The sequence below is a fragment of the Colias croceus genome, chromosome 13, assembly GCF_905220415.1.
Source record: "Colias croceus chromosome 13, ilColCroc2.1".
Lineage (NCBI taxonomy): Eukaryota > Metazoa > Arthropoda > Insecta > Lepidoptera > Pieridae > Colias > Colias croceus.
This window is the reverse complement of record NC_059549.1, coordinates 5,965,858-5,992,743: the sequence shown is the minus strand read 5'-3', so window position 1 is coordinate 5,992,743 and position 26,886 is coordinate 5,965,858. Positions and strand designations below refer to the sequence as shown.

The 26,886-nt window shown below is 35.1% G+C and overlaps 4 protein-coding genes across 7 annotated transcripts in view; 2 read left to right on the top strand and 2 right to left on the bottom strand.

Moving 5' to 3' along the window:
- Nucleotides 1-5,975, top strand: part of LOC123697052 (proto-oncogene tyrosine-protein kinase ROS) — a 39,483-nt gene extending 33,508 nt beyond the window's left edge. The window contains exons 31-39 of the mRNA XM_045643470.1: nucleotides 679-818; nucleotides 1,033-1,197; nucleotides 1,445-1,639; nucleotides 2,081-2,300; nucleotides 2,535-2,632; nucleotides 2,995-3,104; nucleotides 3,537-3,700; nucleotides 5,110-5,163; nucleotides 5,346-5,975. Coding sequence (XP_045499426.1) covers nucleotides 679-818; nucleotides 1,033-1,197; nucleotides 1,445-1,639; nucleotides 2,081-2,300; nucleotides 2,535-2,632; nucleotides 2,995-3,104; nucleotides 3,537-3,700; nucleotides 5,110-5,163; nucleotides 5,346-5,746 — 1,547 coding nt within the window. The 3' untranslated portion in view covers nucleotides 5,747-5,975. The remainder of the gene's footprint in view (nucleotides 1-678; nucleotides 819-1,032; nucleotides 1,198-1,444; nucleotides 1,640-2,080; nucleotides 2,301-2,534; nucleotides 2,633-2,994; nucleotides 3,105-3,536; nucleotides 3,701-5,109; nucleotides 5,164-5,345) is intronic.
- Nucleotides 5,976-9,033: 3,058 nt separating this feature from the next.
- LOC123696638 (smad nuclear-interacting protein 1) lies at nucleotides 9,034-17,505 on the bottom strand. 4 transcript variants are annotated; one of them, XR_006752106.1, is made up of 13 exons: nucleotides 17,001-17,505; nucleotides 16,832-16,922; nucleotides 16,617-16,751; nucleotides 16,167-16,274; nucleotides 15,783-15,865; nucleotides 15,471-15,546; nucleotides 14,937-15,023; nucleotides 13,292-13,351; nucleotides 11,481-11,675; nucleotides 11,164-11,361; nucleotides 10,975-11,059; nucleotides 9,956-10,082; nucleotides 9,034-9,570 (listed from the first exon to the last, which is right to left on the bottom strand). XR_006752106.1 is itself a non-coding variant. In XM_045642958.1 (13 exons), the coding sequence occupies exons 1-13, from the start codon at nucleotides 17,368-17,370 to the stop codon at nucleotides 9,462-9,464; spliced, it is 1,854 nt and encodes a 617-aa protein (XP_045498914.1). In that variant the 5' UTR covers nucleotides 17,371-17,504; the 3' UTR covers nucleotides 9,034-9,461. The 4 variants fall into 4 exon arrangements, 3 of the variants coding, with proteins under 3 accessions (XP_045498914.1, XP_045498915.1, XP_045498916.1); XM_045642958.1 differs by having other exon boundaries at nucleotides 10,845-11,059; nucleotides 17,001-17,504; XM_045642959.1 differs by lacking the exon at nucleotides 16,617-16,751 and having other exon boundaries at nucleotides 10,845-11,059; nucleotides 17,001-17,504.
- Nucleotides 17,506-17,729: 224 nt separating this feature from the next.
- On the top strand, nucleotides 17,730-23,890 carry LOC123696855 (armadillo-like helical domain-containing protein 3). Its single transcript, XM_045643233.1, has 13 exons — nucleotides 17,730-18,196; nucleotides 18,394-18,554; nucleotides 18,859-19,026; nucleotides 19,337-19,448; nucleotides 19,688-19,852; nucleotides 20,147-20,288; nucleotides 20,452-20,534; nucleotides 20,620-20,752; nucleotides 20,831-20,915; nucleotides 21,050-21,282; nucleotides 21,540-21,666; nucleotides 21,761-21,915; nucleotides 22,179-23,890. The coding sequence occupies exons 1-13, from the start codon at nucleotides 17,928-17,930 to the stop codon at nucleotides 22,389-22,391; spliced, it is 2,046 nt and encodes a 681-aa protein (XP_045499189.1). The 5' UTR covers nucleotides 17,730-17,927; the 3' UTR covers nucleotides 22,392-23,890.
- A 230-nt stretch (nucleotides 23,891-24,120) lies between these two features.
- LOC123696729 (coiled-coil domain-containing protein 149) lies at nucleotides 24,121-26,867 on the bottom strand. The gene is made up of 7 exons (XM_045643090.1): nucleotides 26,588-26,867; nucleotides 26,264-26,515; nucleotides 25,901-26,083; nucleotides 25,447-25,725; nucleotides 25,059-25,137; nucleotides 24,827-24,965; nucleotides 24,121-24,738 (listed from the first exon to the last, which is right to left on the bottom strand). The coding sequence occupies exons 1-7, from the start codon at nucleotides 26,651-26,653 to the stop codon at nucleotides 24,405-24,407; spliced, it is 1,332 nt and encodes a 443-aa protein (XP_045499046.1). The 5' UTR covers nucleotides 26,654-26,867; the 3' UTR covers nucleotides 24,121-24,404.
- Nucleotides 26,868-26,886: the final 19 nt, after the last annotated feature.

The window sequence follows — 26,886 nt, the reverse complement described above, 5'->3', positions numbered from 1 at the left end:
GCTGTTCTATAGTGAGTTTGTTGCATACTGGGAAATGGATGGGTTAGGGACATTCGGTCTCAAACTTGCGCGACTTATGGTGCTACTGCCTACTAGCGGCCGCGCTGTTATATAGTGAGTTTATTGCACACTGGGAAATTATTGGATTAGGGACATTCGGCCACAAACTTGCGCTACTTATAGTGCTACTGCTTACTAGCGGCCGCGTGTTCTATAGTGAGTTTATTGCATACTGGGAAATTAATGGTTAGGGACATTCGGCCTCAACCTTGCCCTAGTAATGGCGCTACTAGCGTTGGTAACACTATAGAACAGCGCAACCTAGTAACTACTACTAAGTAGCGCTGTACTATAGTGAGGAAATGTGTTTAATACGACGACATTAGATACAGAAACGGGAATAGGAAGACAATTAGCATAACAAAGCTCGCTTTATGTTGAATGACACTGCTGGTGTTAGACCTAAAACCGAATACATGAAACTTATAAAGCTCTTATTAGTACATAATATCTACTACTTATACCTATGTAGTATCTTACTTTTCCACAAATCTCAATCTTTTTTTAAAACTATAAATATCAGCATAAGTTTTTATTCAAAAATAATAATAAAAGAACACGCTATTTCGCACTTTCAAATAATATTTTTTTATAATATTATGTTTTGTTGTTTCACAGCCTACAATAAGCGGAGTAAAAAGAAAGCAGCTCTAGAAAATCAGCTAACATCGCCGGTTTTGCGAAGAGGGCCAGACGTCGAACTGGCGACTTTACGCCAACTACCTATTAGACATTCCACTAATATTCTATACAACCAGGTATGAGCCGAAAATTATATTTTGATTTTAACTATTTTTCATTCCACACACACATAAAAACTCATCTCATTTAGTTATAGACTACAAACAAACCTGGTTCGGCCAAATCGGCTTAATATTATATTTTTGAACTTTCAATACATTGTTAATTTATTACAACCAAATGCACTTTTCTACTTCTAGTGAAACTATTGTATTTTTATATTGACTTCAGGGTGTACACTGTCCATCGGACGCAGAATTAGCCGCATTACCGCATATTCGGCGCGAACAAATCACACTTACTAAGTTCCTTGGTTCCGGGGCTTTTGGCGAAGTGTTCGAAGGACTAGCCAGACAGATTGACAATAATGCTGGCAACACTAAAGTTGCTGTTAAGGTTTGGAATGTTTAATTTTTGGCAACATTGAAAATTCTGATAAAAAATGTTAAAAAATATTTTGTGTATGTTAACAACATGTATAGTATTTACTATATACAGTTATTTTTGACCTATTCAAGATAAAATCTTAGAATTATATTAATTACCCATAACATCAAATAATTTTTCTGTAAAATTAATGCTCAACTTAGAACCTTAAAAGTCTCTTGTTATCTATTTTTTCTTTTTATTATTATTTTGATAGACTCTACGAAAAGGTGCAACGGAGCAGGAAAAGACGGAATTCTTAAAGGAAGCGGCACTGATGTCAAACTTCAAACACGAACACATCCTGCGACTGCTTGGAGTGTGTCTCGACAATGATCCCAATTATATCATAATGGAGCTTATGGAGGGAGGAGACTTGCTCAGTTATTTGAGAGCTAAAAGATCTTCATTGGTAAGTTCAATTCTTTTGACTCTTATAACTTATACTATAGATTTTAAAACTTTCTCTATCCCTTTCCGAAAACACCTGTGTTTCTGTATGATGTAGTATTGCAAAAGTTTTTGGTAATTGGATCACTAACTCTATATCACGCACTGCAGATGAACATGTATTAACATTATTGAAGTGAAACTTCTTTATCGGTTGGAAAAAATTTAGTGTAACACTTTTTCGTTACGCGTGACATTTTTCCGTTACGCGCCATCTTTTTCTTATCCCTACCACGCCTGCTTCGACGTATTTCTGTAAATTTGCATATAGTAATTTATTTTTTGAAAAATAAGGTCAAAAAGAAGTTTCACTTCTTATGTGTGTACACTAGTACACGCACACATTTTTTACATTTCATTAACATTATTTACATTTCATAAACGATAATCATTTATTTTCCAGGGGACTCCCGAATCCCTAACCTTGCTAGATCTTCTAAACATGTGTGTTGACGTCACAAAGGGATGTCGATATCTGGAAGAGATGCACTTCGTCCATAGAGACTTGGCGTGTCGGAACTGCCTCGTGGCGTATCGAGATGGTCGCAGAGTTGTTAAGATTGGAGACTTTGGACTCGCTAGGGATATATACAAGAATGATTATTATAGGAAGGAAGGGGAAGGTAAACTAATTTCTTATCGCTGGCTATGTGTAAAAAATACACCTTTCTTTATAAGTTTTCCAGGGCACATTTTAGATTGTTAAAATGTAATTTATGCCATTCCTGGATTAATTGATTTAAATAACAAGGATACGGATAGAACAGTTTCATGTCCAAAAAATAAAAATAAAAATTACTCGTTTGTGCTTCTAGCAAATTATGTGGGAGATAAATCGAGAATATTTTTATTTTCAGGTTTACTTCCAGTACGATGGATGGCAGTAGAGTGTTTAGTGGACGGAGTGTTTTCGTGTCAGTCAGATGTGTGGGCTTGGGGTGTACTCTGTTGGGAGGTAATATTATAACCATTGATTTTACTTTATAAGCAATTTCCACTCTTAAAGATTGCACTTTGGGTCTATTTCATCACTTGCAGATTATGAGGATCTTATGACGTTATGACGTATGACTCCTCATTATGACGATCTATTATAATGTGTTTATTTTTTTTAAACAGGGGAAAAAAACAATGCATAGCTATAAACTGTAAAACTAGCCATACAATTTAAAGATTAATGTAGTTCTTATAGAAAGGGTAGGGTGCATCACTGTAATCTTACTGCACTAATAAGTTTCTATAACAATTGCATGTAAAGTGCAAGTGTAAAGTGTAAAGTTTAAAGTGTAAGTGTAAAGTGTGGTGTGGTGTGTACAGGTGCTGTCGCTGGGCGCGCAGCCGTACCCGGGGCGCACCAACCGGCAGGTGCTGGGCTTCGTGCGCGCGGGCGGCACGCCCGACCGACCGCCCAACTGCCCCACGCAGCTGTGAGTTGCATATAGTGTTGTTTGTTGTTGTATGGATAATGTTACGAGTTATATCGTTTTTTGAAAAATAAAATATGGCTTACGCAAAATTATCTTAAAAATATTGAAATAGTATTGGAATCGAAAAAAAATAAATTAAGTAATTCTTATGTCTATATTTCGTCTACTTACACTAATATTATAAAGAGGAAAACTTTGTTTGTTTGTTTGATTGTAATGAATAGGCTCATAAACTACTGGACTGATTTTGATGAAATCTGGCACAGACAATCTTTAGACCCTGAGAAAGAACATAGACTACTTTTTATTGCAAAATATTAACCACGGGCGAAGCCGGGGCGGACCGCTAGTATTCTATACAAACTAAATTAAGAACATCAAATTTATTTTTTTCATTTTTCCGTTGTAAACATTGTGACCGCTGCTCCCTAGGTACGAGCTGCTCCAGAAGTGCTGGAGCTACAGCGCGGAGGCGCGGCCGTCGTTCCGCGAGTGCCTGTGTGCGGTGACGTCACTGCGCGACTCCGCCCCGCGCGCCCCGCTGCCCCCGCCGCCCGCCGACCCCGCGCACCACTACCTCACGCTGCTGGGGGACGGTGAGTGTTGTGCTGACGTCACTGCGCGACTCCGCCCCGCGCGCCCCGCTGCCCCCGCCGCCCGCCGACCCCGCGCACCACTACCTCACGCTGCTGGGGGACGGTGAGTGTTGTGCTGACGTCACTGCGCGACTCCGCCCCGCGCGCCCCGCTGCCCCCGCCGCCCGCCGACCCCGCGCACCACTACCTCACGCTGCTGGGGGACGGTGAGTGTTGTGCTGACGTCACTGCGCGACTCCGCCCCGCGCGCCCCGCTGCCCCCGCCGCCCGCCGACCCCGCGCACCACTACCTCACGCTGCTGGGGGACGGTGAGTGTTGTGCTGACGTCACTGCGCGACTCCGCCCCGCGCGCCCCGCTGCCCCCGCCGCCCGCCGACCCCGCGCACCACTACCTCACGCTGCTGGGGGACGGTGAGTGTTGTGCTGACGTCACTGCGCGACTCCGCCCCGCGCGCCCCGCTGCCCCCGCCGCCCGCCGACCCCGCGCACCACTACCTCACGCTGCTGGGGGACGGTGAGTGTTGTGCTGACGTCACTGCGCGACTCCGCCCCGCGCGCCCCGCTGCCCCCGCCGCCCGCCGACCCCGCGCACCACTACCTCACGCTGCTGGGGGACGGTGAGTGTTGTGCTGACGTCACTGCGCGACTCCGCCCCGCGCGCCCCGCTGCCCCCGCCCCCGCGGTACTGGCGGTGCATTGCATAACGTCCCCCTCACCCCCGCGCACTGGCGTCACCCGATTCTATATAGAAAATGACATACGCCATCTCTTCTTCGTATCTGCTTTGTGGCTGGAGAACCACGTGCCGTGAATGCCTGAGCGCGGTGACGTCATTGCGCGCGTGAATGGACGCCCCTTTTCGATATTATATGACTTTACATACATTAGACATGATCTACTTTTGCTCCATTTAAAACGCTTCATAAGAACTTTTGTAAAATATAATATCAATACTATTTTCATGTGCATAGCATGTCCTACCTTACTCATTACTAACAATTTCAACAGCAAACATTATGCTTATACAAAAAAGAGCGTGTGTACCGTGCACACGTGTCAGAAGTGAAACTTCTTTGGCAAGATTCAAAGATATTAAAATCGTCGCCTTAGGTACTCCTTGCCGAGCCGGTATTGCCATGACGTTACCTTGAAATTTTACTCTCAACGCTCACAAAGAAGTATCACTTAAAAAAATTTGCGTATATTTAAAACATCCCATAAAATCCGATAAAAAGGGTATATTTAAAGTACCTACATTTTTCCATTTGCTTTAAAGCTTGAATTATAATAATATTAATAAAACTAAACTAAATAATTGTGGATAATAACTTTTTATATTAAAAAATACAGTATAGCTAATTCCTGTGCCCATCTTTACTAATATTGTTATGCGCATGCGCATGTTCAGATGCTGTCGACAACCGCACCTATCTGCTCGACGAGAATGACAACGCCTGTTTAGGTACGTTTAGAAAACATAACATGGAAAAACAAAATAACTATTATTATTTTTTTCGCATTCATTTTACGAATAAAATGTGTAAAGCATGTTACTAAAAAAGTTATTTGTCTGAACGATATCGCATGTGGTACTTTATAACTTGTGTATAAAAATTGTATTAATACTTAATTGTCTATTCACAGATGAAGACTTCCCAGAACAACAGATGGAACCATCGCACTTGCTGCCGCAGCGGACACCGAAATACTTAGAGCTCATGTACGACAGTGACTCGCCGTCCGGCACAATATGCGACGGCTACGAAATACCAAGATCTCCGCTCACATACGCGCCATTCTCGCGACATTCCATAGTAGGAGTAGCACCCAATAGGCTAATAAAACCCCCCTTGTACAGAACTCATTCGCTCAGAACTAACGTGAGGCCGCCAAACGCCACAATAATCCCTCTCAGAAACGGCATCGTGAAACGCGCGTCTCTGTGCGAAGGCGTGCAGAGTTCCTTCACGAGAGAGCCCAGACCGAGCTCGTCCCAATCTCGACAAGAAGACTTCGACAAACATATATTTAAGACTCCATTTTAAACTGTGATATTAGGCAATTTGTAATCATTATTCCACCGAACTATTCGCTTAGTGTTTAAATTAAATATTTATTTATTTAACGATTTGTAAATAATGTCTCGTTGTAAATATTAGTATAGGGTAGGGGAGTTGGGATTGTTGAGTACAAATCAAAGATGTTTTCATAGTAATGCATTTATTTGTAAACTATTAAGATAGTATCTTATAACAATAAATTTATGTACGATTCCACAAGTGTTTTATTTTACACCCTAAAAGATTTTATTATAAGAATAAATTTAAGGTATCCAACGATATACCAAGTGTACGAAAATAGATTAAGTTGATCAACATTACTAGGACTATTCCTTAAAATTACAAATAACATAAACGTATCCTATGTCGCATGGGCGTAGCCATGGTGAGGCAGGGTGGGGCGCTTGCCCCACCCTCACACCCTGGCTTTGACTGGAAGGTACCTATAGACCAGACTCTCAGTGGAGTTTCGTTTGCAAAAATAGCGGACCTAAATCTGACTTCTGATATATATTGTATAGATCCCAGACATCCTATAGACAGATGTTGCCAACCAGTTTTGTGGTCCCCCTCTCCCCACCCCGGTAATTCAATATGGCATACAAAGAAAAAAATAAAAATTTCCAAAACATGCCCTGTGGGGTATCAAATGAAAGAGCTTATTGAGTAGATCACGAATATATAGCATACTAGAAAATTTACGAAAATGCTCCATTTTTGAGTTAACTTTAAACCACTATAGATTGAAAACTCATGAATATATTTTTAAATTATTATTTTAAATAATTAATAATAGTTCATTGTTTGCATCTTGATGGCATTTGCCATCGCAAATGCAATCGCAAATGCCATCGCAAATATTATCGCAAATGCCATCGCAATTGCAATCGCAAATGCCACCGCAAATGCAATCGCAAATTCCATCGCAAATACCATCGCAAATGCCATCGCAAATGCAATCGCAAATGCCATCGCAAATGCAATCGCAAATGCCATCGCAAATGCAATCGCAAATGCCATCGCAAATGCCATCGCAAATGCTATCGCAAATGCCATTGCAAATGCAATCGCAAATGTCATTGCAAATGCCTTCGCAAATACCATATACAGGGTGTAATCGTTAAGTGTGCACAAGCGATTATTCCGTAACTATTGCAGATACCAAAAAACTTTAAACTGATATCGAAAGTACTTAACCTAATGAGTAAAATGGCCATAATAAATTTTTAAAAATAAAACGAGAAATATCTAAAAAATTAACTTTAAACCCTCCCATACATTTAGTATGAGATACGAATATCCCATGTACACGGGTTAATCCAAAAGTAATGATAATCAATATTAAACAAGGTCATTACAGTTATAATAATTATAAGTATGGTAGTTCTCTAGATAGTCTTTTAACTAGAAAATATACTTAATTTTTTTTCCTAAACTTAAAAAAAAAACTTTGACTTCATCCACAAGAACCCCTCCACGCGGCCATCACTTCGCTGTCGTCTTAAAATAATTTATTGCTAAGAAATTGTTTCTTGTGCCGAGGAAAGAGGTAAAAGTAAATAGGAGCTAGATCTAAAAAATAGGGTAGGTGTTCAAGCATTTGGAATGCCGATTTTTAAATGGCAGCCATCGCAACTGACGCTTTGTGATCTGGTGCGTTGTCTTGATGAAACAGCGTTCAGGTCCGCAGTTTGCCATGTCTCTTTTCCTTACTAACCTACCGCAATCTTTTAATTTGGTCTGTTTAGTAAGAGCCCAATAAAGTGGCTACCTTTTTAAAATATTCCACCATAATTATTCCTTCAGCGTCCCAAAAAACTACCGCTTTAATCTAACCTACTGATTTTCACTTTGAATTTCTTCATCGTCACTTTGGAAGCTCGCATCCAGGACATTGATTGTTTTTGGTTTGCGTAACATTGGTGGTTTGGTTGGTAAAATTGCGTATGGCACCTATTTTACAACGAAAAAAACGTCTTGCAATAAAACATTTATGTCTGATGGATCTATCTAAATGCAAAAGATTAAAAATTACGCGTTAAAAAATGACTTTAAATTAAGGATATTTTCCTGTGCAGATCAGATGCGCACTAATAAACGCAACCACTGCGGCCAGCCAGACAGCCCGGACTCTAACCGAAATAGCAAGAGAAACAGTATATCAAAAACCCAACTATACTAAAATGACTTTTTTTAAACGTTGCTAGCTCCCGTACGATACTAGCCGGAGCCTAATTGGAATTTGATTCCTTGCGACATGCGAATGTCGCAAAAACGGCTGTACCTTTTGATTGTGTTGGTTTAGTTTGATTGTAAATATTAGTACATATAGGGTAGGGGAGTTGGGATTGTTGAGTACAAATCAAAGATGTTTTTATAGTAATGCATTTATTTGTAAACTATTAAGATAGTATCTTATAACAATAAATTTATGTACGATTCCACAAGTATTTTATTTTACACCCTAAAATATATTATTAAAAGAATAAATTTAAGGTTTCTAACGACCAAGTATAACAAATAGATTAAGTTGATCTTATTCATTACTAGGACTATTCCTTAAAATTACAAATTAATTACATAAACGTATGTATGTCGCATTAAGAAATATCTTGAGATGTTTTATAAGTAACAGTTCTAAACCTCATTACTAGTTGGTTATTGATTAAGGTAGAGATTGAAAAAGAACGAAAATACTTCTTATAAAGTTTTCGTAATTAAATAAAACACTTTTTGATAATAACTCTATGCTTTACGATTTAAACCTACAAACACCTTAAAAACGTATTCATTGCTATAGGCATCAAAGGAACTAAGCAAGTAGCTAAAATTTGAAACTACGATGACATGATATTAAAGTAAAAAAACGTTTTGTAGCTGATAGAATCGAGTAAGAGTACTTAAATTTACAATAAAGTATCGATAAAACGCTTAAATAAGTAACAGCTTTCTTAGGAAGTAAGTCAAAGATACAAACTTAGAATCTACAATTTTTTGAAGTTATACTTCTTTTGGCGCGATAAAGAAAAATGATGAGAGTGAATTTTTACGATGCGCGCGCACACCGACACCAAATTTAACAGCATGAAGTTAGTTCTAGGTGGTATGAAAATTGATAACTATGTTCAAGTTGTATATTCTAGTAATTTTTCCATAAGCCAAAGTATAACTTCTAAAGAGTGGTTTTATTAACTGATACTGAAAACCCCGCTTAAAATTTTTATAATCCCATAATCAGTACTAAATTTTCAGGTTACAAAGAAACAAAAAAATGTTAGTTATAGTTTGAATTTAATTTATTATCCTATAGCTTTATCTCTTTCTGTCGTTTTCAGGTTACAAAGAAACAAAAAAATGTTAGTTATAGTTTGAATTTAATTATCCTATCTTCTGCCGTGATTTGGTTGATAACCGAAAAAATAACTTACACTAAAAAGTGTCAATGTATCTTTTTCACTCTACGACAAAACTAAACGACAGAAAGCGATAAAGCTATTATAATTTGTCCATATATTTGCGTAATGAGCCCTCTTCACAATTTGTAGTATTGGCCGAGTAGAGGTAATAATGATAGTGTAGAAATGTATGTTCGGCCGTCATTGTAAATGTTTTTTTCATAATCGCCCAAATGGCGGCAAACATTGACGACCATTTTGTTGGGCCAACTCTGCCCATTGTGAAGAGGGCCCATTTAATTAGTTTATCCGTCAGCAGCAGCTTCTTCCTTGGCACGTTTCTCTTGCTTGATCTTGTCGGTAGTGGCCACCGGTAGGGCGGCGTCTTGGTCGTCGTCTTGCGCGTCATCCTTACTGTTGGGAGAAAATTGTTTTTTTAATTGAAGGAATTGTGGATGACATACTGGTCTGGTAAAAAAGTTGAATGAACATATTAATTACACAAAATTTGATAGTAGTTTGTCATTTGTGCGATTATTATCAAATAAATATGCACAAAGGAGCTATTTTATGATGACATTTTTATGTCTGGAGATAGGTAGGAGGTTAGAGTGATATTATCGAGGAATTTTCTTTAGTGCAATACTGACCACACGTGTTAGAAATGAAACTTCTTTGGCAAATTTCAAAGATACCAAAATCGTCGCCTTACTCCATGACGTGACAGTATTACGTATACATGTACAGAAATTTCACTTCAGTAAAATTTAAATAATATACTGAACAAAAAGTAATTTACCTATTTTCATGTAGCAACACGTACTCGCGTTGTGAGAAACCAAATTTAACGACATCCCTCTCTAGCAGCTCCACATACCGACGCGGTTCAATCTTCTTGTTGTTTACAAATGTGCCATTCGCCGAATCTGTAAATGTTAATGTAGAAAATCGTTTATTTCTGATCAATGTAAACATTGTACATGTAATAGAAACGTTATTATTAATTTAAGGGTGTCCAAGAACTATCAGAATATTTTTATTTTATTAGTACAAACTTATATCTAAAAAAAAGCAGCGTGTTAACGCCACGTTTAGCCGTCGCACGTGAATGCCGTATATGTCAGCCGTGTGCAACTGCCGCATGTAAACACTGTGCGCAAACGCAGCGTTACACCCGCGTTTGTAAAGTTCATGTCACCGTGTGCAACAGTCGCGTTTAATCGCCACGTGAGTGGCGGCTAACGAGGCGATTGAACGCGATAAAACTTAACGTTGAATACATTATCATTAGCGGCTGCTCGCTGGGGGCGCGGTGCACACACACTAACCCAGGTCGATGACGTAGGGGCGCGGTGCACACACACTCACCCAGGTCGATGACGTAGGGGCGCGGTGCACACACACTCACCCAGGTCGATGACGTAGGGGCGCGGTGCACACACACTCACCCAGGTCGATGACGTAGGGGCGCGGTGCACACACACTCACCCAGGTCGATGACGTAGGGGCGCGGTGCACACACACTCACCCAGGTCGATGACGTAGGGGCGCGGTGCACACACACTCACCCAGGTCGATGACGTAGGGGCGCGGTGCACACACACTCACCCAGGTCGATGACGTAGGGGCGCGGTGCACACACACTCACCCAGGTCGATGACGTAGGGGCGCGGTTCACACACACTCACCCAGGTCGATGACGTAGGGGCGCACGCGGCGGCCGGTGGTCCCGTCGGCGCGCTGGAAGGGCGCGGCGCGGTACTGCAGCGCGGCGTGCTGCTTGCTGATGGACGGGTGCTCCAGCGGGATGTCGCACACCTTCTTGTCGCGCCCGATCAGGAACGACGACTGCCGGTGGATGTACAGGATCGGCAGCGCCTTGTCGCCCTTGAACGGGTAGAACCTGCGACGCGTGCGTAATCATTTAAACGTATGTGGCGTACATTATTAGAAATATTTTTTTTTTTTTTACAAATTATACGCAAAAATATATATGTATTAACATACCTCCAACGTCTTTTTGGTTGTTTAGCGTCATCCGGCTCAGTGTATTTGATAACGACACCGTTGACAGTGTTAGCGTCAGCAGTCAGTTTGCCCGATAAACCGAAGTTAGGTTTCTCCTTCTCTCCTGTTTGACTTCCTTCCTTCTTCACTTCTGTCTTGCCCCAACTGTAGTCTTTCTTTTCGTCTGTATCAGCAAACCTGAAAGGAATTTATTAAATGACCAAATATAATTAGTAACTAACTATACAACACTTAGTAGACATTATCAAAATAAAAATAAATTTCCTTAACATATTATTTATCTTTCCATCTCTCACCTGCTCTTTCTCTCCCTGGGCCCTCGATCGGCACGAGCATCGTTGTTCGACCTGTGTCTGTCCCTACTGTACTCCCGCCTGCGATCTTCCCTTTCCCTGTAGCTGTCTCTATCGCGATCCGGTTCCCCTCTTTCTCCTTTATGCTCCACTCTTCTCTTTTCCTTGTACCGTTCTTCTGGGCTTCTGGAATATTCCCTGAAAACCGTGGAAACTCTATGAAGGATGTTACGATTATTTCTTGAGATCATCCTTATTCTGAGACCCATTTGGAGCCGTGGATAACGTAACAAGTTCAAGATAAAGTTACGTCATCATGTAATTACTTACAAAAATGTAAAAACCTTGCTAATTAATGATCCAATTAATCAATTATGACAATCAAATTCAGTAAAATGGAAATTTATTGTAATTTAGATTTAAATACAGTGTAAACTCTATATAACGACACTCCATTTAACGTCAAACTCCGTATAACGTCAAGATTTCTCGACTTTGGTTGGTTTATATTGTTGTCTATACAATAATACACTCCATATAGCATCACGCTCACTCTAATTAACGACCACAATAAGACATTACCAATTACTAGGAAGTACTGACTAAGTTGCCGAAATCAATGAAAGTGTAGTTGTGTACATTCTTTTTTACTGACATACCGAAGATTCTAAGAAATGCAGTCGTTTGTTTGTTGTGTGAATGAACTTACACATGTTCACCTCAACTACTTGGCTTTCGTTAGTTACACGTTAAATAAAAAATTCTGCATGCCGAAGAAGATGGACGATCTGCCAAAAAATTGAAGAAACCTCAATATGAAGACCTTGATCAAGTGATGATAACATGGTTTCATAGGCAATGTCAAAATAATATTCCTGTCTCGGGACCAATCATGCAATTTTCCCTTTCTTTCCATTTAACGACCACTCTCTATAACGTCGAAAAATGCACGGTCCCTTAAGTGACGTTATATAGAGTTTACACTGTATATGTAAATACGTATACAAGTAATTGAGAACTACAAATAGGTATTGTGTAACCTTGATGCAATCAAAGAGAGGAGGTATTAAGCAAAATTACCAATCTTCTATTAGATGATACGTGTAATTTTTAAAACCAAACCTAAAAAATAAAATATAATATAATATGAACTAGATGATTAGTAAAAGCTCATTATCACACTGTTTGCATGCATTTCCTGAGAACATTTACTATGGTAATGTTTATTTTTTTTACACCGTATGAAAGTAGAGATTTCAATGAACAAAAGGCTCCCCAAGTTAAAAAAAAAAGCTGATATTTTGTCGGGTGAGTTTTCGATTTAAAATTAGGTTGTTTTTTTGGTATTAATTCAAAATAAGGCGAAAAAATAAATATTTTTAATCAAATAAATTAATGTATTTGGGACATAATAAACTAAGTTTCCATCAAATTTCGTAGAAAAAAAAAATTCCAAGTAGATAAAAATAAAAAACCAAAAACTTGGTTTTTTGAATTTTTCACCTAAATTTTGAGATGTGAAAAAAATGTTAATACACAAGTTGTAGATCTTTTTATTACCTACAATTTTGACATTGAACTTTTTTCCGTAGGACTTGTAGTTTTGTCGGAAATCGAGAGAGACCATTTTTTTGTCTTAAAAGCTCCCCCCCCTCCCACTTCCCGAACTCGGATTGACCGTTATTTATTTTTCCTTACATTTTTATTGTTTTCCTCCTTTTCTAATTGGTTTCATCCTGCTGCGATTTTTTTATTGTTTCAAAAATTATCGGATCTGGTCTAAAACCGTTATAAATAGTAAAATAAATGCGTACCTTTCTTGTGCTATGGGTTTTTCGGGCCTTCCCAACCTTTCGCGGCGGACGTCTCTGCTCCTGCGATTGAAACACAATCATCATTTTCCCATGAATTGGTCACTTATATTAAGAACAAGCGATGTAACATTTAGAATTTTTTAAACGACAAATTTCCAATCATATTATGTGTGTCCATAAAGAAAATAAACGACTTTTATTTCATTAAATAAAAACGTACTATTTCTTCATCGGCATAACATTTTTTAAACCGTTTTAATAGTACTTCAAAGTAAATGGAAAAAACGTTTATATAGGCCTAATATAAATAAAATATTTAACGTAAACATCAAAAACATCTTCACACGAGGTAGTTTGACACTCCTTATACACTTACCATTCAAATTTCAAATAACGATGATTCAGGTTCATTTTAAACATACCTACTGATTTCATCCATTCGTGGATATCTCTTATTACAATAGTAGTTTAAATAATGAAGCATATCTGATTAGCCAATTAACGAAGGCTGTTTGAGTTTCTCTTTGAAGTCGAATATCATAAGCTCTATGGTAATCATTTGTCTTGGTGTATTGAATAATGTTCACAATATTCAAACATTGTTCTTCTATCCTCTTAGCTTTCATAATTAAATTCCAAAGCTTAGTATGTACTTCTAGGTTTTACGTAATGGTATCAATGCTTCGGTTGCGTGCACATTTTTAATCAATTCTGACATTGCTTTTAAGTGCCTCATTATGATTGAAAAATGATTAATCTCGCAACTATGTTGCCACATTGTTAAACAACTATTGTATTGTGGAAAAAAGGGAGCGGCATCCGCTGATCCAATATAATAATATTTTTCTATTCTCTGACCTTATTCTGTCCTTCTATTCTTGCCATATTGTACATTTGTTTTCAAAAAAATCTTTTATGTTAATTTATCTCCTACAAATTCATAAATCGCGTCTTCGAAAAGAAAAATTTGCTGTAAAATATTCTCAGTCAATTGGAGTAAGATACAACATGGTTTATCAATTTTCCACATTCAAACTTTGATAATCCTTTTTCTCCGTAACTGAATTAATTTCCATGAATATTTTTTCTTCATTATTCTTTATTTTCTGCAATCATTGCATAGGCTAACATAAATATTTTTAGACTGTAATAAGTCCTTTGGTGATTACTTCATTTGTTATTATAAATATTTTTTTTTCATAAGCAGTGGTAGCAAAATGTAAAAAACGAAGGGCCATGTTGGGAATTCAAAACAACATTCAACTCATATACATATCCATAAATCTAAACACTCAGATATGTGCGTATGCTTTCTGAACGAACGTAACGATAATGTTTCATAGCCGCCTAGAGCTGTTACTATTAATTGTGAAAATTTTAAAATATCTTTGTAACAGTAATACATTCTGTCTGCACTCATTATAATTTTCTGTAGAGATGTCACTGTAAAAACAAATACAGTTGTTTAACGACGCGGTACAGATACACGTTACAGATTTGCGACACAGTTACGAGAGAACTATAGAATATGCATATTTAATGTGTCAACAAGTTTCTTTTGATAATCAATTTTTTACATTTTCTTAGTTTGTAGCACCAATATGATTTATAGAGGAAAAGAGGAAAGATTGTAACGATTTCTTACCTGTCTGATGATCGTGTTTCTTCAGGGAATCTCTCACGCTTCTCAGGGTATTCCCTTTCTCGTAATGGTGGTTCAGGTGGACCTCGCCTGCATAAAAATATAATCTGATATAAGAATGATCTGTAAAATATGTATAACTAAATAAATATTTGCAATAAAAATTACATTTATTAAAATTATAAATATTTCCTAAGTGCTATAAACACATAGGCAAATAAACCAAAAGTGAATAAGCACAGATATGTAAAATCACAAGAGACATGTTTACGATCTACCTTCATTTTTTTTTTCTTGTTCATACGAATAGTAATATTCATTGTCAGTGTGTCATCTTAGCGTTTGATATTTGGAAATAAACTTAAGCTATATATAAAGAGGGAGTTTTTATTCAAGACTTAACATAAAATATAAAAAATAACAACATGCTAAAAGAATACACGTAAAATGCTAACAAAACACATTCTGAAGAAATTTATGTTGAAAACTCCAAAATGAATTCAAATTGAATCTTAATATTAAAAAAATATACCTTACCTTTGATGATACTCCCTTTCGTCCGGAAATTCCTTCCTCATAGGACCTCTCTCACCATACTGCTTATACTTATTACCTATAATATTAAACTATCACTTTAAATAGGATATTAAGTGGCCACTAATTGATTATAATTGTTAAAACTGAGTTCGATTTTAAGAAATAGAAACCTTATCTACTTAACCTTATGCTACTTTATTTTACAATATGAGGAAAACATTTGCTACAAAATCATTGCTTAAAACTCATAGAAACGATAAAAAAACAACATATTAATATAGAAAAACCCCCTTTTAAACATTTTTAATTTACCTCTTGGGTCATCCCTTACGTAGGGTTCATTTCTGCGTTTTTGGTATCCATCATCAGGTCTCTGGTCATCATAGCGTTGATTCCTAAAAATATTTTACCTTTTACTTTTTATTTTTTTGAAATATAAAATATACAATTATACATACTTATGTAAGAATACCACAATTGCTGAACTATCGAATTTCTCTCATACATAAATATTCCAAAAAATTATTTACAAATTTATTTATAAGAACTTTTACAACTAGTATAATATTATAGACTATAGAGTAAAACTGAGTTCTGTTGAAATTTAAACAAAACTACATAATAATATATGGCATGTTGTTTTCACCATGTAGATATTTATAGAATTTAAAGAACTATAATATTTACTACACCAACCTTTTGTACTGTTCATACTCCCTTGGTCTTTGATTATACTCATTGTATTGACTACTCTGACCATATTTATCTCTATTCCTATCAAACCTGTCCTGTTGTGGTGGATATCTAAAAATTGTTTAGAGAAATAAAAAGAGCTGCCTTTTATCACTACATCCACTTTTTACCTAATAAGACTTAAAACTGTAATATTTATTCTTGCTTTTTTGTACAAAATGAATAAAGCTACAATGTGTTAGTAAGAATTTTGTAAAGGATATCCAAGGAGTTACTGATATTCAATAAGATTTTTTATTAATTTGGTTATATAAGGGTCCATTTCATAAATTTATTAGATGATGCAATAAATATATGACATGCCTATTCAATGTTTCTTCCATGATGTTATATGGAATTGTCAAATCTAACTGAATAATAGAAAGTTAATGCTAAACTGTACTAGTTTCTAACCTTTCACCACGTTCTGGATCAGGATAGTAATTATCCTGGTAATGTTGTCTACGATCCTTACTAGAGCCCCGATAAAACCTCTCAACTTCACTTTCCCTGTCATATTCATTGCCACCAGAATGTGGGTATTCTTTCCTATATAATCATACATTATTAAGCTATGAATAATATATTCATTTTGATTTATTAACTTAAAATATCAAAATGTGCCTTACTGATAGTATGTTCTAGAAGGTCGATGTTCCTCAGAATCGGCACGACGTTCCTTCACAACGCTGTGTAAACGACGTTCAACACTGACATGCTCTAAAACATTTTTTAAACATTAACAATACATTTTGTTTATTTTGCATGTGACTAGAATCTAGATCGATATGGTTTTACCTTCCTCCTCAGATGACCCGTGTCCTCGTTTTGAATGCTTATGCTTATGTTTCCTTTTCTTTTTTACAGATATTTCACCCTCACTAATTGATATGTTGTCATCAGACTCATGTTGTTCAGATTCGGATCGACGCTTCTTTTTACTATGCTTCCTCTTCTTTTTCTTATGTTTTCGTTTCTTAGCTCTTTTTTGATCATCAGAGTCACTTTCAGATTCTGAGGAATCTGCTCTCTTCTTTTTCTTTTTATGCCGGTGATCAGATACTGAGGAAACATCGCTTTCGCTATCAGACGAACTACTTGACTTATCACTTACATCCGATTCTTCAGATTCGTCAGAGGAGTCATGATGACGGCGTTTAGATTTCATAGCGAGAGCGTTACTAATGTTAACACAATTGTTTTCAAGATGATTCAATTAAAGTAATAATAAACAAGTAACAAAACAAAATTGGCACACAATTAAAATGAAAGTCGACCATCCGCCAGTCCGCCACACTGGTACAGAGTACAGACTATTACAGACTATAAGGTTAAGGATCATAGACAATACAGTTTAAAAATATTTTTACTGAGGTTAGTAAAGTAGCCCATTCACGTCGCGACAAGCAAGAAATGAATTGACAAATGACATTGCGGGAATGTGTCAAGTGTCAACTGTCATTGACGGCTGATCAGTGACGTTCAATGTTCACTTCGATGTAAAATATAAAAATATTAATAACTTTACATAGGTACTAATAAATATACAAGCAATATAAAGGAATATTCAACAAATATATTTCCAGTTGATTAAAAAAATAAATTAAACGGTTACTTTCACAATTAGTTTTTCCATAATTAAACAACTAAAATCAAGTGTGTGGATAAATTATTTTAAGGTTACCGTAATATTATTAATAAACAGTACTTACACCCCCTTCTGTAATGGCTACAAGAAAAAGGAGTGGTTCTGGATCCAAAAGACACCTAAAGGAGAAGGTTGTTCAGATTTATGAATCTTTCTTCAGAGGAGAGGACCTTACAAGTGATAATCCCACATTTTGGGATGAGTTTTTTCTGTTGAAGCCGAAGATTCCGCAATTGGAAGCAGAAATACAAAAACTAAGCCCAGAGCAGTTATTAAACATGAAAGATAATATCAATTTACTTGTTATTCAGTGTATTGAAATGTTAGGACAAGAGCACCATATCAGGTATGATGTACTTATAAGACTTCTGTTTAGGAGAGTATAATATAAAAGTGCATTACGTATTAATAAACAAGGCTATTCTGCTGGTTGCTATTGTTGCGGTTGTTGTTTTTTTGGTTTGTTTAAAATATTGTTTGTTAACTACATATTCTGTATATTCAATTTTATGCTTCCTTAATAAAGTGATGGATTATTCACAGGTTAGTTTATGCACTGCAGACTTTTAGTGCTTTACTGACTACTATGTACCAAAGACTTGCACAGGATTCAAATATAAATATAAAACTCATACTGTTGGGAACAGAGAACCCTAATGCTAAGATGCAAAAGCTTTTGGAACACTGTAATGCTATGCTATCAGGTAAGAACTCTCACAAATCACATTCAGATTAGATTCAATAACTCATGAAAGACTGGATTTCAATTACTTATTAGTGTGATCACTCTCTCATTTTACTCTTCAATTTTACAACTGCCTTAAAATATTATTTGCTCTTGTTCACAAATTTATAACAAAATGTTGATACTTTGCAATAGTGTTTTGTAGTTTGATATTTAGTGGAAATAAAAAATATGTTTTCTGACAATTTTAAATTGGTTTATTTCTTCTTTAGCTTACTTATTTAAACTAATTTTATCACACTTCTCTGTAATTATTATTACAGGTGATGTTCCAGACAGTTTAAAGTCAATGGTTCTCAAATTACTGCTTATAATAGCAACCGGTATTGACAATATTGATGATAATCCACTGGTGGAATATCTGATGATGAATTCACTGTTTGAACCATTGATACACTTACTGTGTACTTCTACTGAACGCCAACAGCATGGTGAGTACAGTAAAAATATAATATAATCATAGTTAAGACAAGTAAAATCTTTCAATTAATAACTCAGGCCCCGGAATCACAGACACAATAGAAAATCTTATGTGTCGTGGACCGATCGGGCCGCTTGGGGCTCAATGGGTTAAGAATAAAGAATATATAGTTATATATGACAATTATTATTGTTACTTTTATATAAAAAGTGATTAAATTATGTTTAAAAAATTCTCATTCAAATCCAACTACCAACTTAAAGAAAGAGAGTTATTTTGTTAAAAGGATTATTTGTATTGTTTTCATTCATTTTTTGTAGGTTATGATGTAGTACTCCTTCTAATGTTCCTCGTTAATTATAAGAAACAAGAATCTGCCAATCCATATGTGGTTAAATTATCAATACTGGATGATGAGCTAGCTCTCAATGGGTAAGATTTTATTAATAATTTTCACAATTGCAATAATTCACATACATATTGTATCCAGTAAGTATAAAAAAAATATATTTTGAGATGAGGTACTGCAATCATCAAGTTGTCCATTATTACTATATACAATGTTCAATAATTTGCAATTAAATAAATTGCAATAAGATATTTAATTGATATATGTATTTCCTGACCCGTGTTGCTATTTATAATATCTGAAACTAAATTATACATTTTAGATATGGCCAAGTTATAACAGCGGCATTGAATGATTATGTAATGTCAACTTTTGGTGGTATGCAGACAAACAGTGGAGGTTGGCTTAGCTCGCTCACAAGTATGGTGGGAGGCATATTCCTTACAAATGATGACACTCAGCCTGTTTTTCGGGGACAAAGAAATAGGTATTGTGGCTCTAGATTAAACAATTTAATTAGACATTCTTTGCTATATAATTAATATAGTTAAAAAATAGCATAAAACCACACTATGATAAGATAAGCTTTTGAAATTATTATATTGGCAATCCTTAATAAATTTAAATTATATTTGTTAGTTTAAAGTGGGTTGGTTACATACAAACATACAGGTGTGGCAATGCAAATCTCTATCCATCAATCGCAGAGAGAGTTTAAAAAAAGTAAAATTCTTGCACTATTCTTAATTATTTGAAAAAAAATGTTGTTCATTCTTTTTAGTGGTGGGGAAGAAGGTATGCTGCTAGCACTTTACGAAGCAGCTCATTTAAATCGCAACTTCATGACGACGCTGGCTCATTCGTCGTCAGCCGCTGCATCATCAGCACCACCCTCACCACCTGCAACTTTACCTCCGCACCAGGTTAGTTTTGCTCCAACTGCTAATATAGCAGTATATAAATATAGCAGTTATTATGGTATGAGTTATATAATTGAACTGTTACTTGGAAATACATCTCTGCGATCGAATTTATTCTACTCTTGTAGTTTTAGGTTCCTAGCTAACTCATATCATTACTTTGCAGAGTCCTCCAAACTTAGCGCAAATCCAGGCACTGATAGACAATGAGCAGCCAACGAATTTATTAGTTACTTTCTTCCAGTATTGGTATGTCCACTTACACTCATAGAAATTTCTAAGGTCTAACTGGTTCAATATTTATATATCAAATAAATTTTTAATATTTTTTCAGTTCAATAGTAATGGCGGACACACGAACAGAGGCGAGCATTAACAAGTGCAGCCTTTGCTTCATCACACTTACGTGTATCGTAGAGGAACAATTCGCAAATTCCATCATGCACGACCAAAATCTTACTTTCAAAGTCAGTACATAAATAATTCTTAATAATATTTTGCTGTGTAAAAAAAAAAATATTTTCTAAATAAATTTTTTTGAACAGGTCCAGTTGTACAGACTGCCAATGCGTCATAGAAAAATCGTACTTGAAGAGCCTCCCTCGCAGCCATTAGCTTCTACTTTAATAGGTACATTTAATTTCCAACAAATGAAATGTAAAAGAGTCACCCAAGGATCAGTTTTGAGACCACTTTTCTTAATAATCTTCATCAATGGTAATACATAGAAGAAAAAAACATATCCAACTATGTTCATTTTTCAGATTTGCTCGTAGAATTTATGATGTGTCACCTACTAAAGAAGTTCCCGGGTGAATTATACGAAGTCTGTATAGGTGTTCTACAAAGGGTACTTAGTTATCAGAAGCGTTGTAGGGTGCGTTTGGCGCGCGACTGGCGGCCTCTGTGGGCGGCACTAATTGCGCTATTGAAGTTCCTAGTCACTAACGAAACTACGTTGTTGAGGAGGCATAATATATTCTTGATGGCGCAGCAGGTTAGTGTTAAGTTAGGGTGAATATGGAATATTTTAGATTTTATTTTAAAATTAACACATGGCGAATAAATGATAAATTGAGAAACAATTAACTTGCAATTAAACTCTTCATATTGATTATGAAGCCAGTGAACATCATATATTTAAAAACTAATCAGTGGATCGATCTCTGATAGCATAAAAATAACTTGTATGACATTTAGTATTTCCCCTATAAAATAAAACAATAATGTGTTACATGTTGTATTTATTTGCAGGTAGTGAATATTTTCAACCTATTTATCACATTTGGAGACACATTCCTGCCCACGCCAGCGTCTTACGATCAACTCTATTACGAGCTCATCAGGATGCATCAAGTTTTTGATAACCTTTTCTTTATGGGTATGTTTCTTTTATTTTGCTTTACAAGGTTTTGACTTTGTCTTTATATTTTTGCACCAATTATAACAAATATAATTTATTTTTTTCATTATAGCGCTAAGATATTCGACTGGAGATGGGGAATATAAAGCAGAAGCTCTACGTCTAGCGAACTGTATGGTGAACGTTCGCGCTATCATACAACACTTCTCTGCTAAAATCGAGTCTTGGTTGACTTCGCAACACCTATCTACGCCAACTGAAGATCAGGTACATAACTGTTCTTAATTTTAATAAAATAAGTTTATTAGAAGTTTTTACATTAAAGTCTTTAATAACTTTGAATGTAACCTTTAGGCATTGACTAGTTTGTAGCTATAGTAAGATAGTTTAACAATATATACATATTGAACAAAAAAAAAAACAAAAACACTTCATTCTTACTAGTCGAAATTTCTATTAATGACGGCAATAAACTCGAAGCTTATCACGTTCTACCTTTGCCATGGACTAACAGAAACAATATTTTTCAGATACTGGAGGTAGTTCGAAAAAATTACGACAGTCTCATACTAAAACTGCAAGAAGGTCTAGAATCCTACGAACGGTACTCTGAAAAGTCCTATCGCGCGTTATTATCGAAGTTAGTGAAAGGCGCGACTGCGTGTGCGCGGCAACGTAGTGATGCGGCGGCGTTGGGACATCATTCCGCTGCGCTGGTATCGCATTATACAACTTTGGCTTAAAATAATGATGTTTCATGTACCTAATTAATTACCGGTTTTACCACTTATTATCTCTTATAGAATAATTTAACACCTTGTTACGTTTATTTTCCTAAATGGCATTTCAACTGACAGATAACCTAAACAGAACATATCCAAGCTGAAATTGATAAACCGGCAATTGTCGTCTGGCTATGGTTTTCATTTGAATATGATGGGACTTAAGGCCAGAATAACATGATTTTGATATGAGATTCCTTCAACATTTAATTGTATTATCCGTTTAGAGTCTCTATAACTATAATATACCTACTACGTAAGAGATTTAATCGCGTGCCCATCGGGATACCGGTGCCTTCGGCGGTTGCGGATACCGCTGTAGTTTGAACACGTCTTAAAAGAGACGATTTGATTGGCTTATTATACTTGATTTTATTTTATTCCAGGTTGTTATTTAAAATAATTTCCTATTTTTAAAAAGGCTTTCTATTTATAAAATATGCTAGTGGAAGAGTAGTCATAATCTTTTACAATATGATTTCAATGATTCAATTTATTAAACAGAAAACAATTGTAAAAAACAAGACTGTTATAAGTATTCTGAATTTCAGAAGTTCATGTATTCTAATGTTAACCATTCCACCAAATTAAGAGCCTAGAACATTAGAAACTTTTTCATTATAAGTTACCAAATAGTTTCGTTATACCTACTATTGTAAATAGGTAATATGAGATAAAACAGTGAAAATTCATTTATATCGGATCTAAATTCGATTTAAAGTCCAATATATTTTATAGTATATAAGTTTATTTATTGAGCCTGATTATAAGAACATTGTTATATTACATTATCATGTTAAAATTCTATTTTCATACGTTTGGCAGGATATGCGATAAAATTATATTTTTATAATTTGTTAATTTAAAGATAAACAATGTATTATTTGATTTGCTTTATGTAGTTGTTTGGAAATAGATCCTCATATTGATTTATAAACATAAATCAAACTGCATTCTTTATGAAAATAAGTAAGTAGGTACTTATAACCATTGAGATACTATTATTACGTAGTAATAATAGCTCAATGGTACTTACACCATTATTCCAGGTTCATACTTGTTTATTTATGTATAAATTACCATTTTGAAAAATATAAAAGGCCACTGTAATATTGTTAATATTTAATGTTTGATGTTGCATTGATAACAATTAAATTGGATAACACGAGGCTTGCACTTAATTATATTTCGTGGCATGGTCTACCAAAGCCGGTAGAAATAATGATTATAAAATTCGAAATCACACACTATGTGTAGATTTTAAATGTATCAATTTAAGGTATAAAGTACTAATTAATCATATCCAATTGTATAGGACTTTTAATATATTAAATATTATAAATGTATAACTGCAGTGTATCACGTTTAATTATAAAAATGAATGAAGAAGTAACTAGCAATATTATTTGTAGATTTTGCAAAAATGTAATTTGATTAATCATACAATTTTTTTAACATAAAACATATTATACTGTTAAGGCCGGTTGCAGAGCTTCACCGACCATCAGTGCCATATGTATGGAAATTCGCGTACGTATGGTCGGTCTAGCTATGAACGGTTTATTAATTTCCATACATATTATGACAAGCGCGACTGACGTACGCACTGATGGTCGGTGAAGCTCTGCAACCGGCCTAAGAGGTTCAATATTTTTGTTTCAATTTTATTAAATGTAAATAAAAGACTGAATGTTTAACTGAAGTTTTATTATTGGATTAATATGATACAACAGAAATAAAATCGAAATAATATTTACATAACAATGACTAGATGATATAAAGTTTAAAACTAAAAAGCACTATATTTGTCTTGAAATTATACATATATCTTTGGTAAAAATTAAAGCTCTGGTAAAATTAATTAGGTACATACCTATGATGGAATAAATCCTTTTTCTATATGGATATATTACTTAGTTACATTTTATATTTGTGTGCATGAATTTCTTAGAATATATATATTATGATGTATTTTCAGTCTGCAGATTTCATTTCTGCAAGAGCCTCTTTCACTAACAGTTCAAGTTCTTCTGGAAGAATAATTTTTGAAATACTTCTTTCACTGCTGCTATTTTCGCAAGTAACATCTTTTGCGCTACTACTATCATCACTATCAGAATAATTAGCTTTGGCAGTATTATTTTGCTCCCTTTCTGATTTCTCTTTAGATTCGTCAGATTTGATAGAAGCAGAGTCATTAAGAAATTCCTCCATAAGTATCTGTGATGGAAATATAGGGATACATTTTTGGCCATTACACCAACTTTCCATTGTTTTCTCTAATTCTGATATTCGATTTGCTAAAATTCTGAAAAAGTACATTAGATCACATCTTCATTATTATTACTACCATCAATATTAGTGCGACAAAAAAAAGCTTTATAAATATTACTTACTGGTTGGTTTTCCTTTGATGCTGTAATGCAATAGATTTGTCATTCAATGCTTCAAACAAACCCAAGCATAGTGATTTTAATTCTGTCACTGAAGATCTTTTAAGGCTAGACTTTGAATTTATGTTAAGATATTCCCGAACTGCAAATAATTTATAATATATAATATATATATACATATATGCATTTTTAAATTTTTAATAAATGTTAGCATTTAAAAAAATTCATGACATACCTTGCTTCTGTGTCATAACATCAGCAAATCCTTTTCTAAAATTCAATGTGTCATTTTTGCTCCTACCATCAAGTAAACTCTGTAAATAAAATCTCAAAATGAAACCTTTAAAATACATTTCATATTAATATATTAGATGCATTACCATTAGCATATAACATACTTGCTTCCCGCCCGCGGCATCACCCGCAAAGTCAAAGAAAAACCCGCATAGTTCCCGCTCCCGTGGGATTTCCAGGATAAAACCTATCCTATGTCCTTTCTCGGGTATCAAAATATAACCAAATTCCATGCAAATTGGTTCAGTAGTTAAGGCGTGATTGAGTAACAGACAGCTGACAGAGTTACTTTCACATTTATATTATTAGTAAGGATAGTATATTCTTACTTTATATTTAGTCAGTGTTCTTTTCACTAATTCCTTTTCAATTTGAAGTTGAGCAATCCTTTCATTCAGGTATTTATTTTCCATAACCATTGCATCAATATCAACGATGGGTTTAGGAGAATTATCATCACCATCTGATGAATTTTTTATTCTATTTGTAAGAAGAAAGCTTATTTGATGGTTCAATCTTTGCACTTTGGTTTTGTAATAATCTCGGTCAGACACCAATTCTTCCTTTTCATCCAAGGTAGCCCGATAATCCATTTGAATTTGCTTGTACTAAATGTTATAAAAAGTTATTAATTAACTTTATTGTATTAATAAAATGACTGATATTTATGCAAGACATTTTACTACATAAAGAAGATATTTACTACATAAAGTCAAGATTTTTTGTGAAAAATATTGAATTATTTCTTTGCAATACGTAATATGTAAAATGTATTTAAATAACCTTTTTTTGTATTTTCTCTAGCTCTTGAACTAAATGTTCATAATCTAAAATGGAATATGTGTCTTCACATGATGATTTCTTGTGATCACTTGTAACACTGGTTAACATATTTTTCTGTAGTTGTTTTCTCAGTGCGACTATGTCACCTGTAGCCTCATCCAATTTACTCCTTAATGTCTCTACCTGAAAATTTAATACAACATTTTATTTTGATATTCATAAAATTAATAGAAAATTCAAAATTTGAATGGTCCTGTAAACAGTTTGTCAACAAAATATTGCTATGATTAAATAGGTAACTAAATGTATTTCTATAGAAAGTATGTGACCCATCATAGATTTTAAAGATTTGAAAAATGTTACCTCTATCTTTAATATGTTATTATGTTCTTTGATTTTGGCCAGTATCTCTCCTCCACTGATAGTATTTGTTGGTGCATATCTGTCAGGCATATTTATTTTATAGTCCAAATCATGTATAACATCATTTTTGCTTTTTAATTGTTCAACTAAAATTTTGTACTTATCTCGTTCCATACAACATTTATCTAATTCTTTGCCCATTATGGAAAGGGCGTCGATTTTACTTTGTAGCTTACTTTTGAGGACAGAATTCTGGAAGTAAACTTTTTATTTAAAACTTATCAAATAAAACATAAACAGGAGAGGATAGTGGCAGGTACTAACTTCGAGAACATAGTCGTCCAGGTCTTGGTCAGGAAATTTTACTTTGACATTTTTGTTTACAAACATAGTTCTTCTTCACACCCTGAAAGTACTCGATTCACCACTGGTCACCATCAGAATTAACTATTATAATAGCATTAAAAACAGTACGATCTGCGTTACAATATGAATTCTATTTTAAACGTAAAGATAAACTGGATAATGCTAACAATTTTTAATTTGACTACAAGTCAATAAAATAACGTACATTACAAAATGCAAGTTTTAAAATTCGTTTGATGGTATAGGTCTACCAGAAT

Coding starts and splice junctions, on each gene's coding strand:
- LOC123696638 (XM_045642958.1), bottom strand. CDS start 17,370: ATGAAATCTAAACGCCGTCATCATGACTCCTCTGACGAATCTGAAGAA. Junction 16,752..16,831: donor CCTTCTAGAACATACTATCA/GTAAGGCACATT, acceptor ATGATTATATAG/GAAAGAATACCCACATTCTG. Junction 13,352..14,936: donor GAAACACGATCATCAGACAG/GTAAGAAATCGT, acceptor TTTCAATCGCAG/GAGCAGAGACGTCCGCCGCG.
- LOC123696855 (XM_045643233.1), top strand. CDS start 17,928: ATGGCTACAAGAAAAAGGAGTGGTTCTGGATCCAAAAGACACCTAAAG. Junction 20,289..20,451: donor CAACTTTACCTCCGCACCAG/GTTAGTTTTGCT, acceptor ATTACTTTGCAG/AGTCCTCCAAACTTAGCGCA. Junction 21,667..21,760: donor TGATAACCTTTTCTTTATGG/GTATGTTTCTTT, acceptor TTTTCATTATAG/CGCTAAGATATTCGACTGGA.
- LOC123696729 (XM_045643090.1), bottom strand. CDS start 26,653: ATGTTTGTAAACAAAAATGTCAAAGTAAAATTTCCTGACCAAGACCTG. Junction 25,726..25,900: donor TAGAGAAAATACAAAAAAAG/GTTATTTAAATA, acceptor TATAACATTTAG/TACAAGCAAATTCAAATGGA. Junction 24,966..25,058: donor TGTTATGACACAGAAGCAAG/GTATGTCATGAA, acceptor AATTATTTGCAG/TTCGGGAATATCTTAACATA.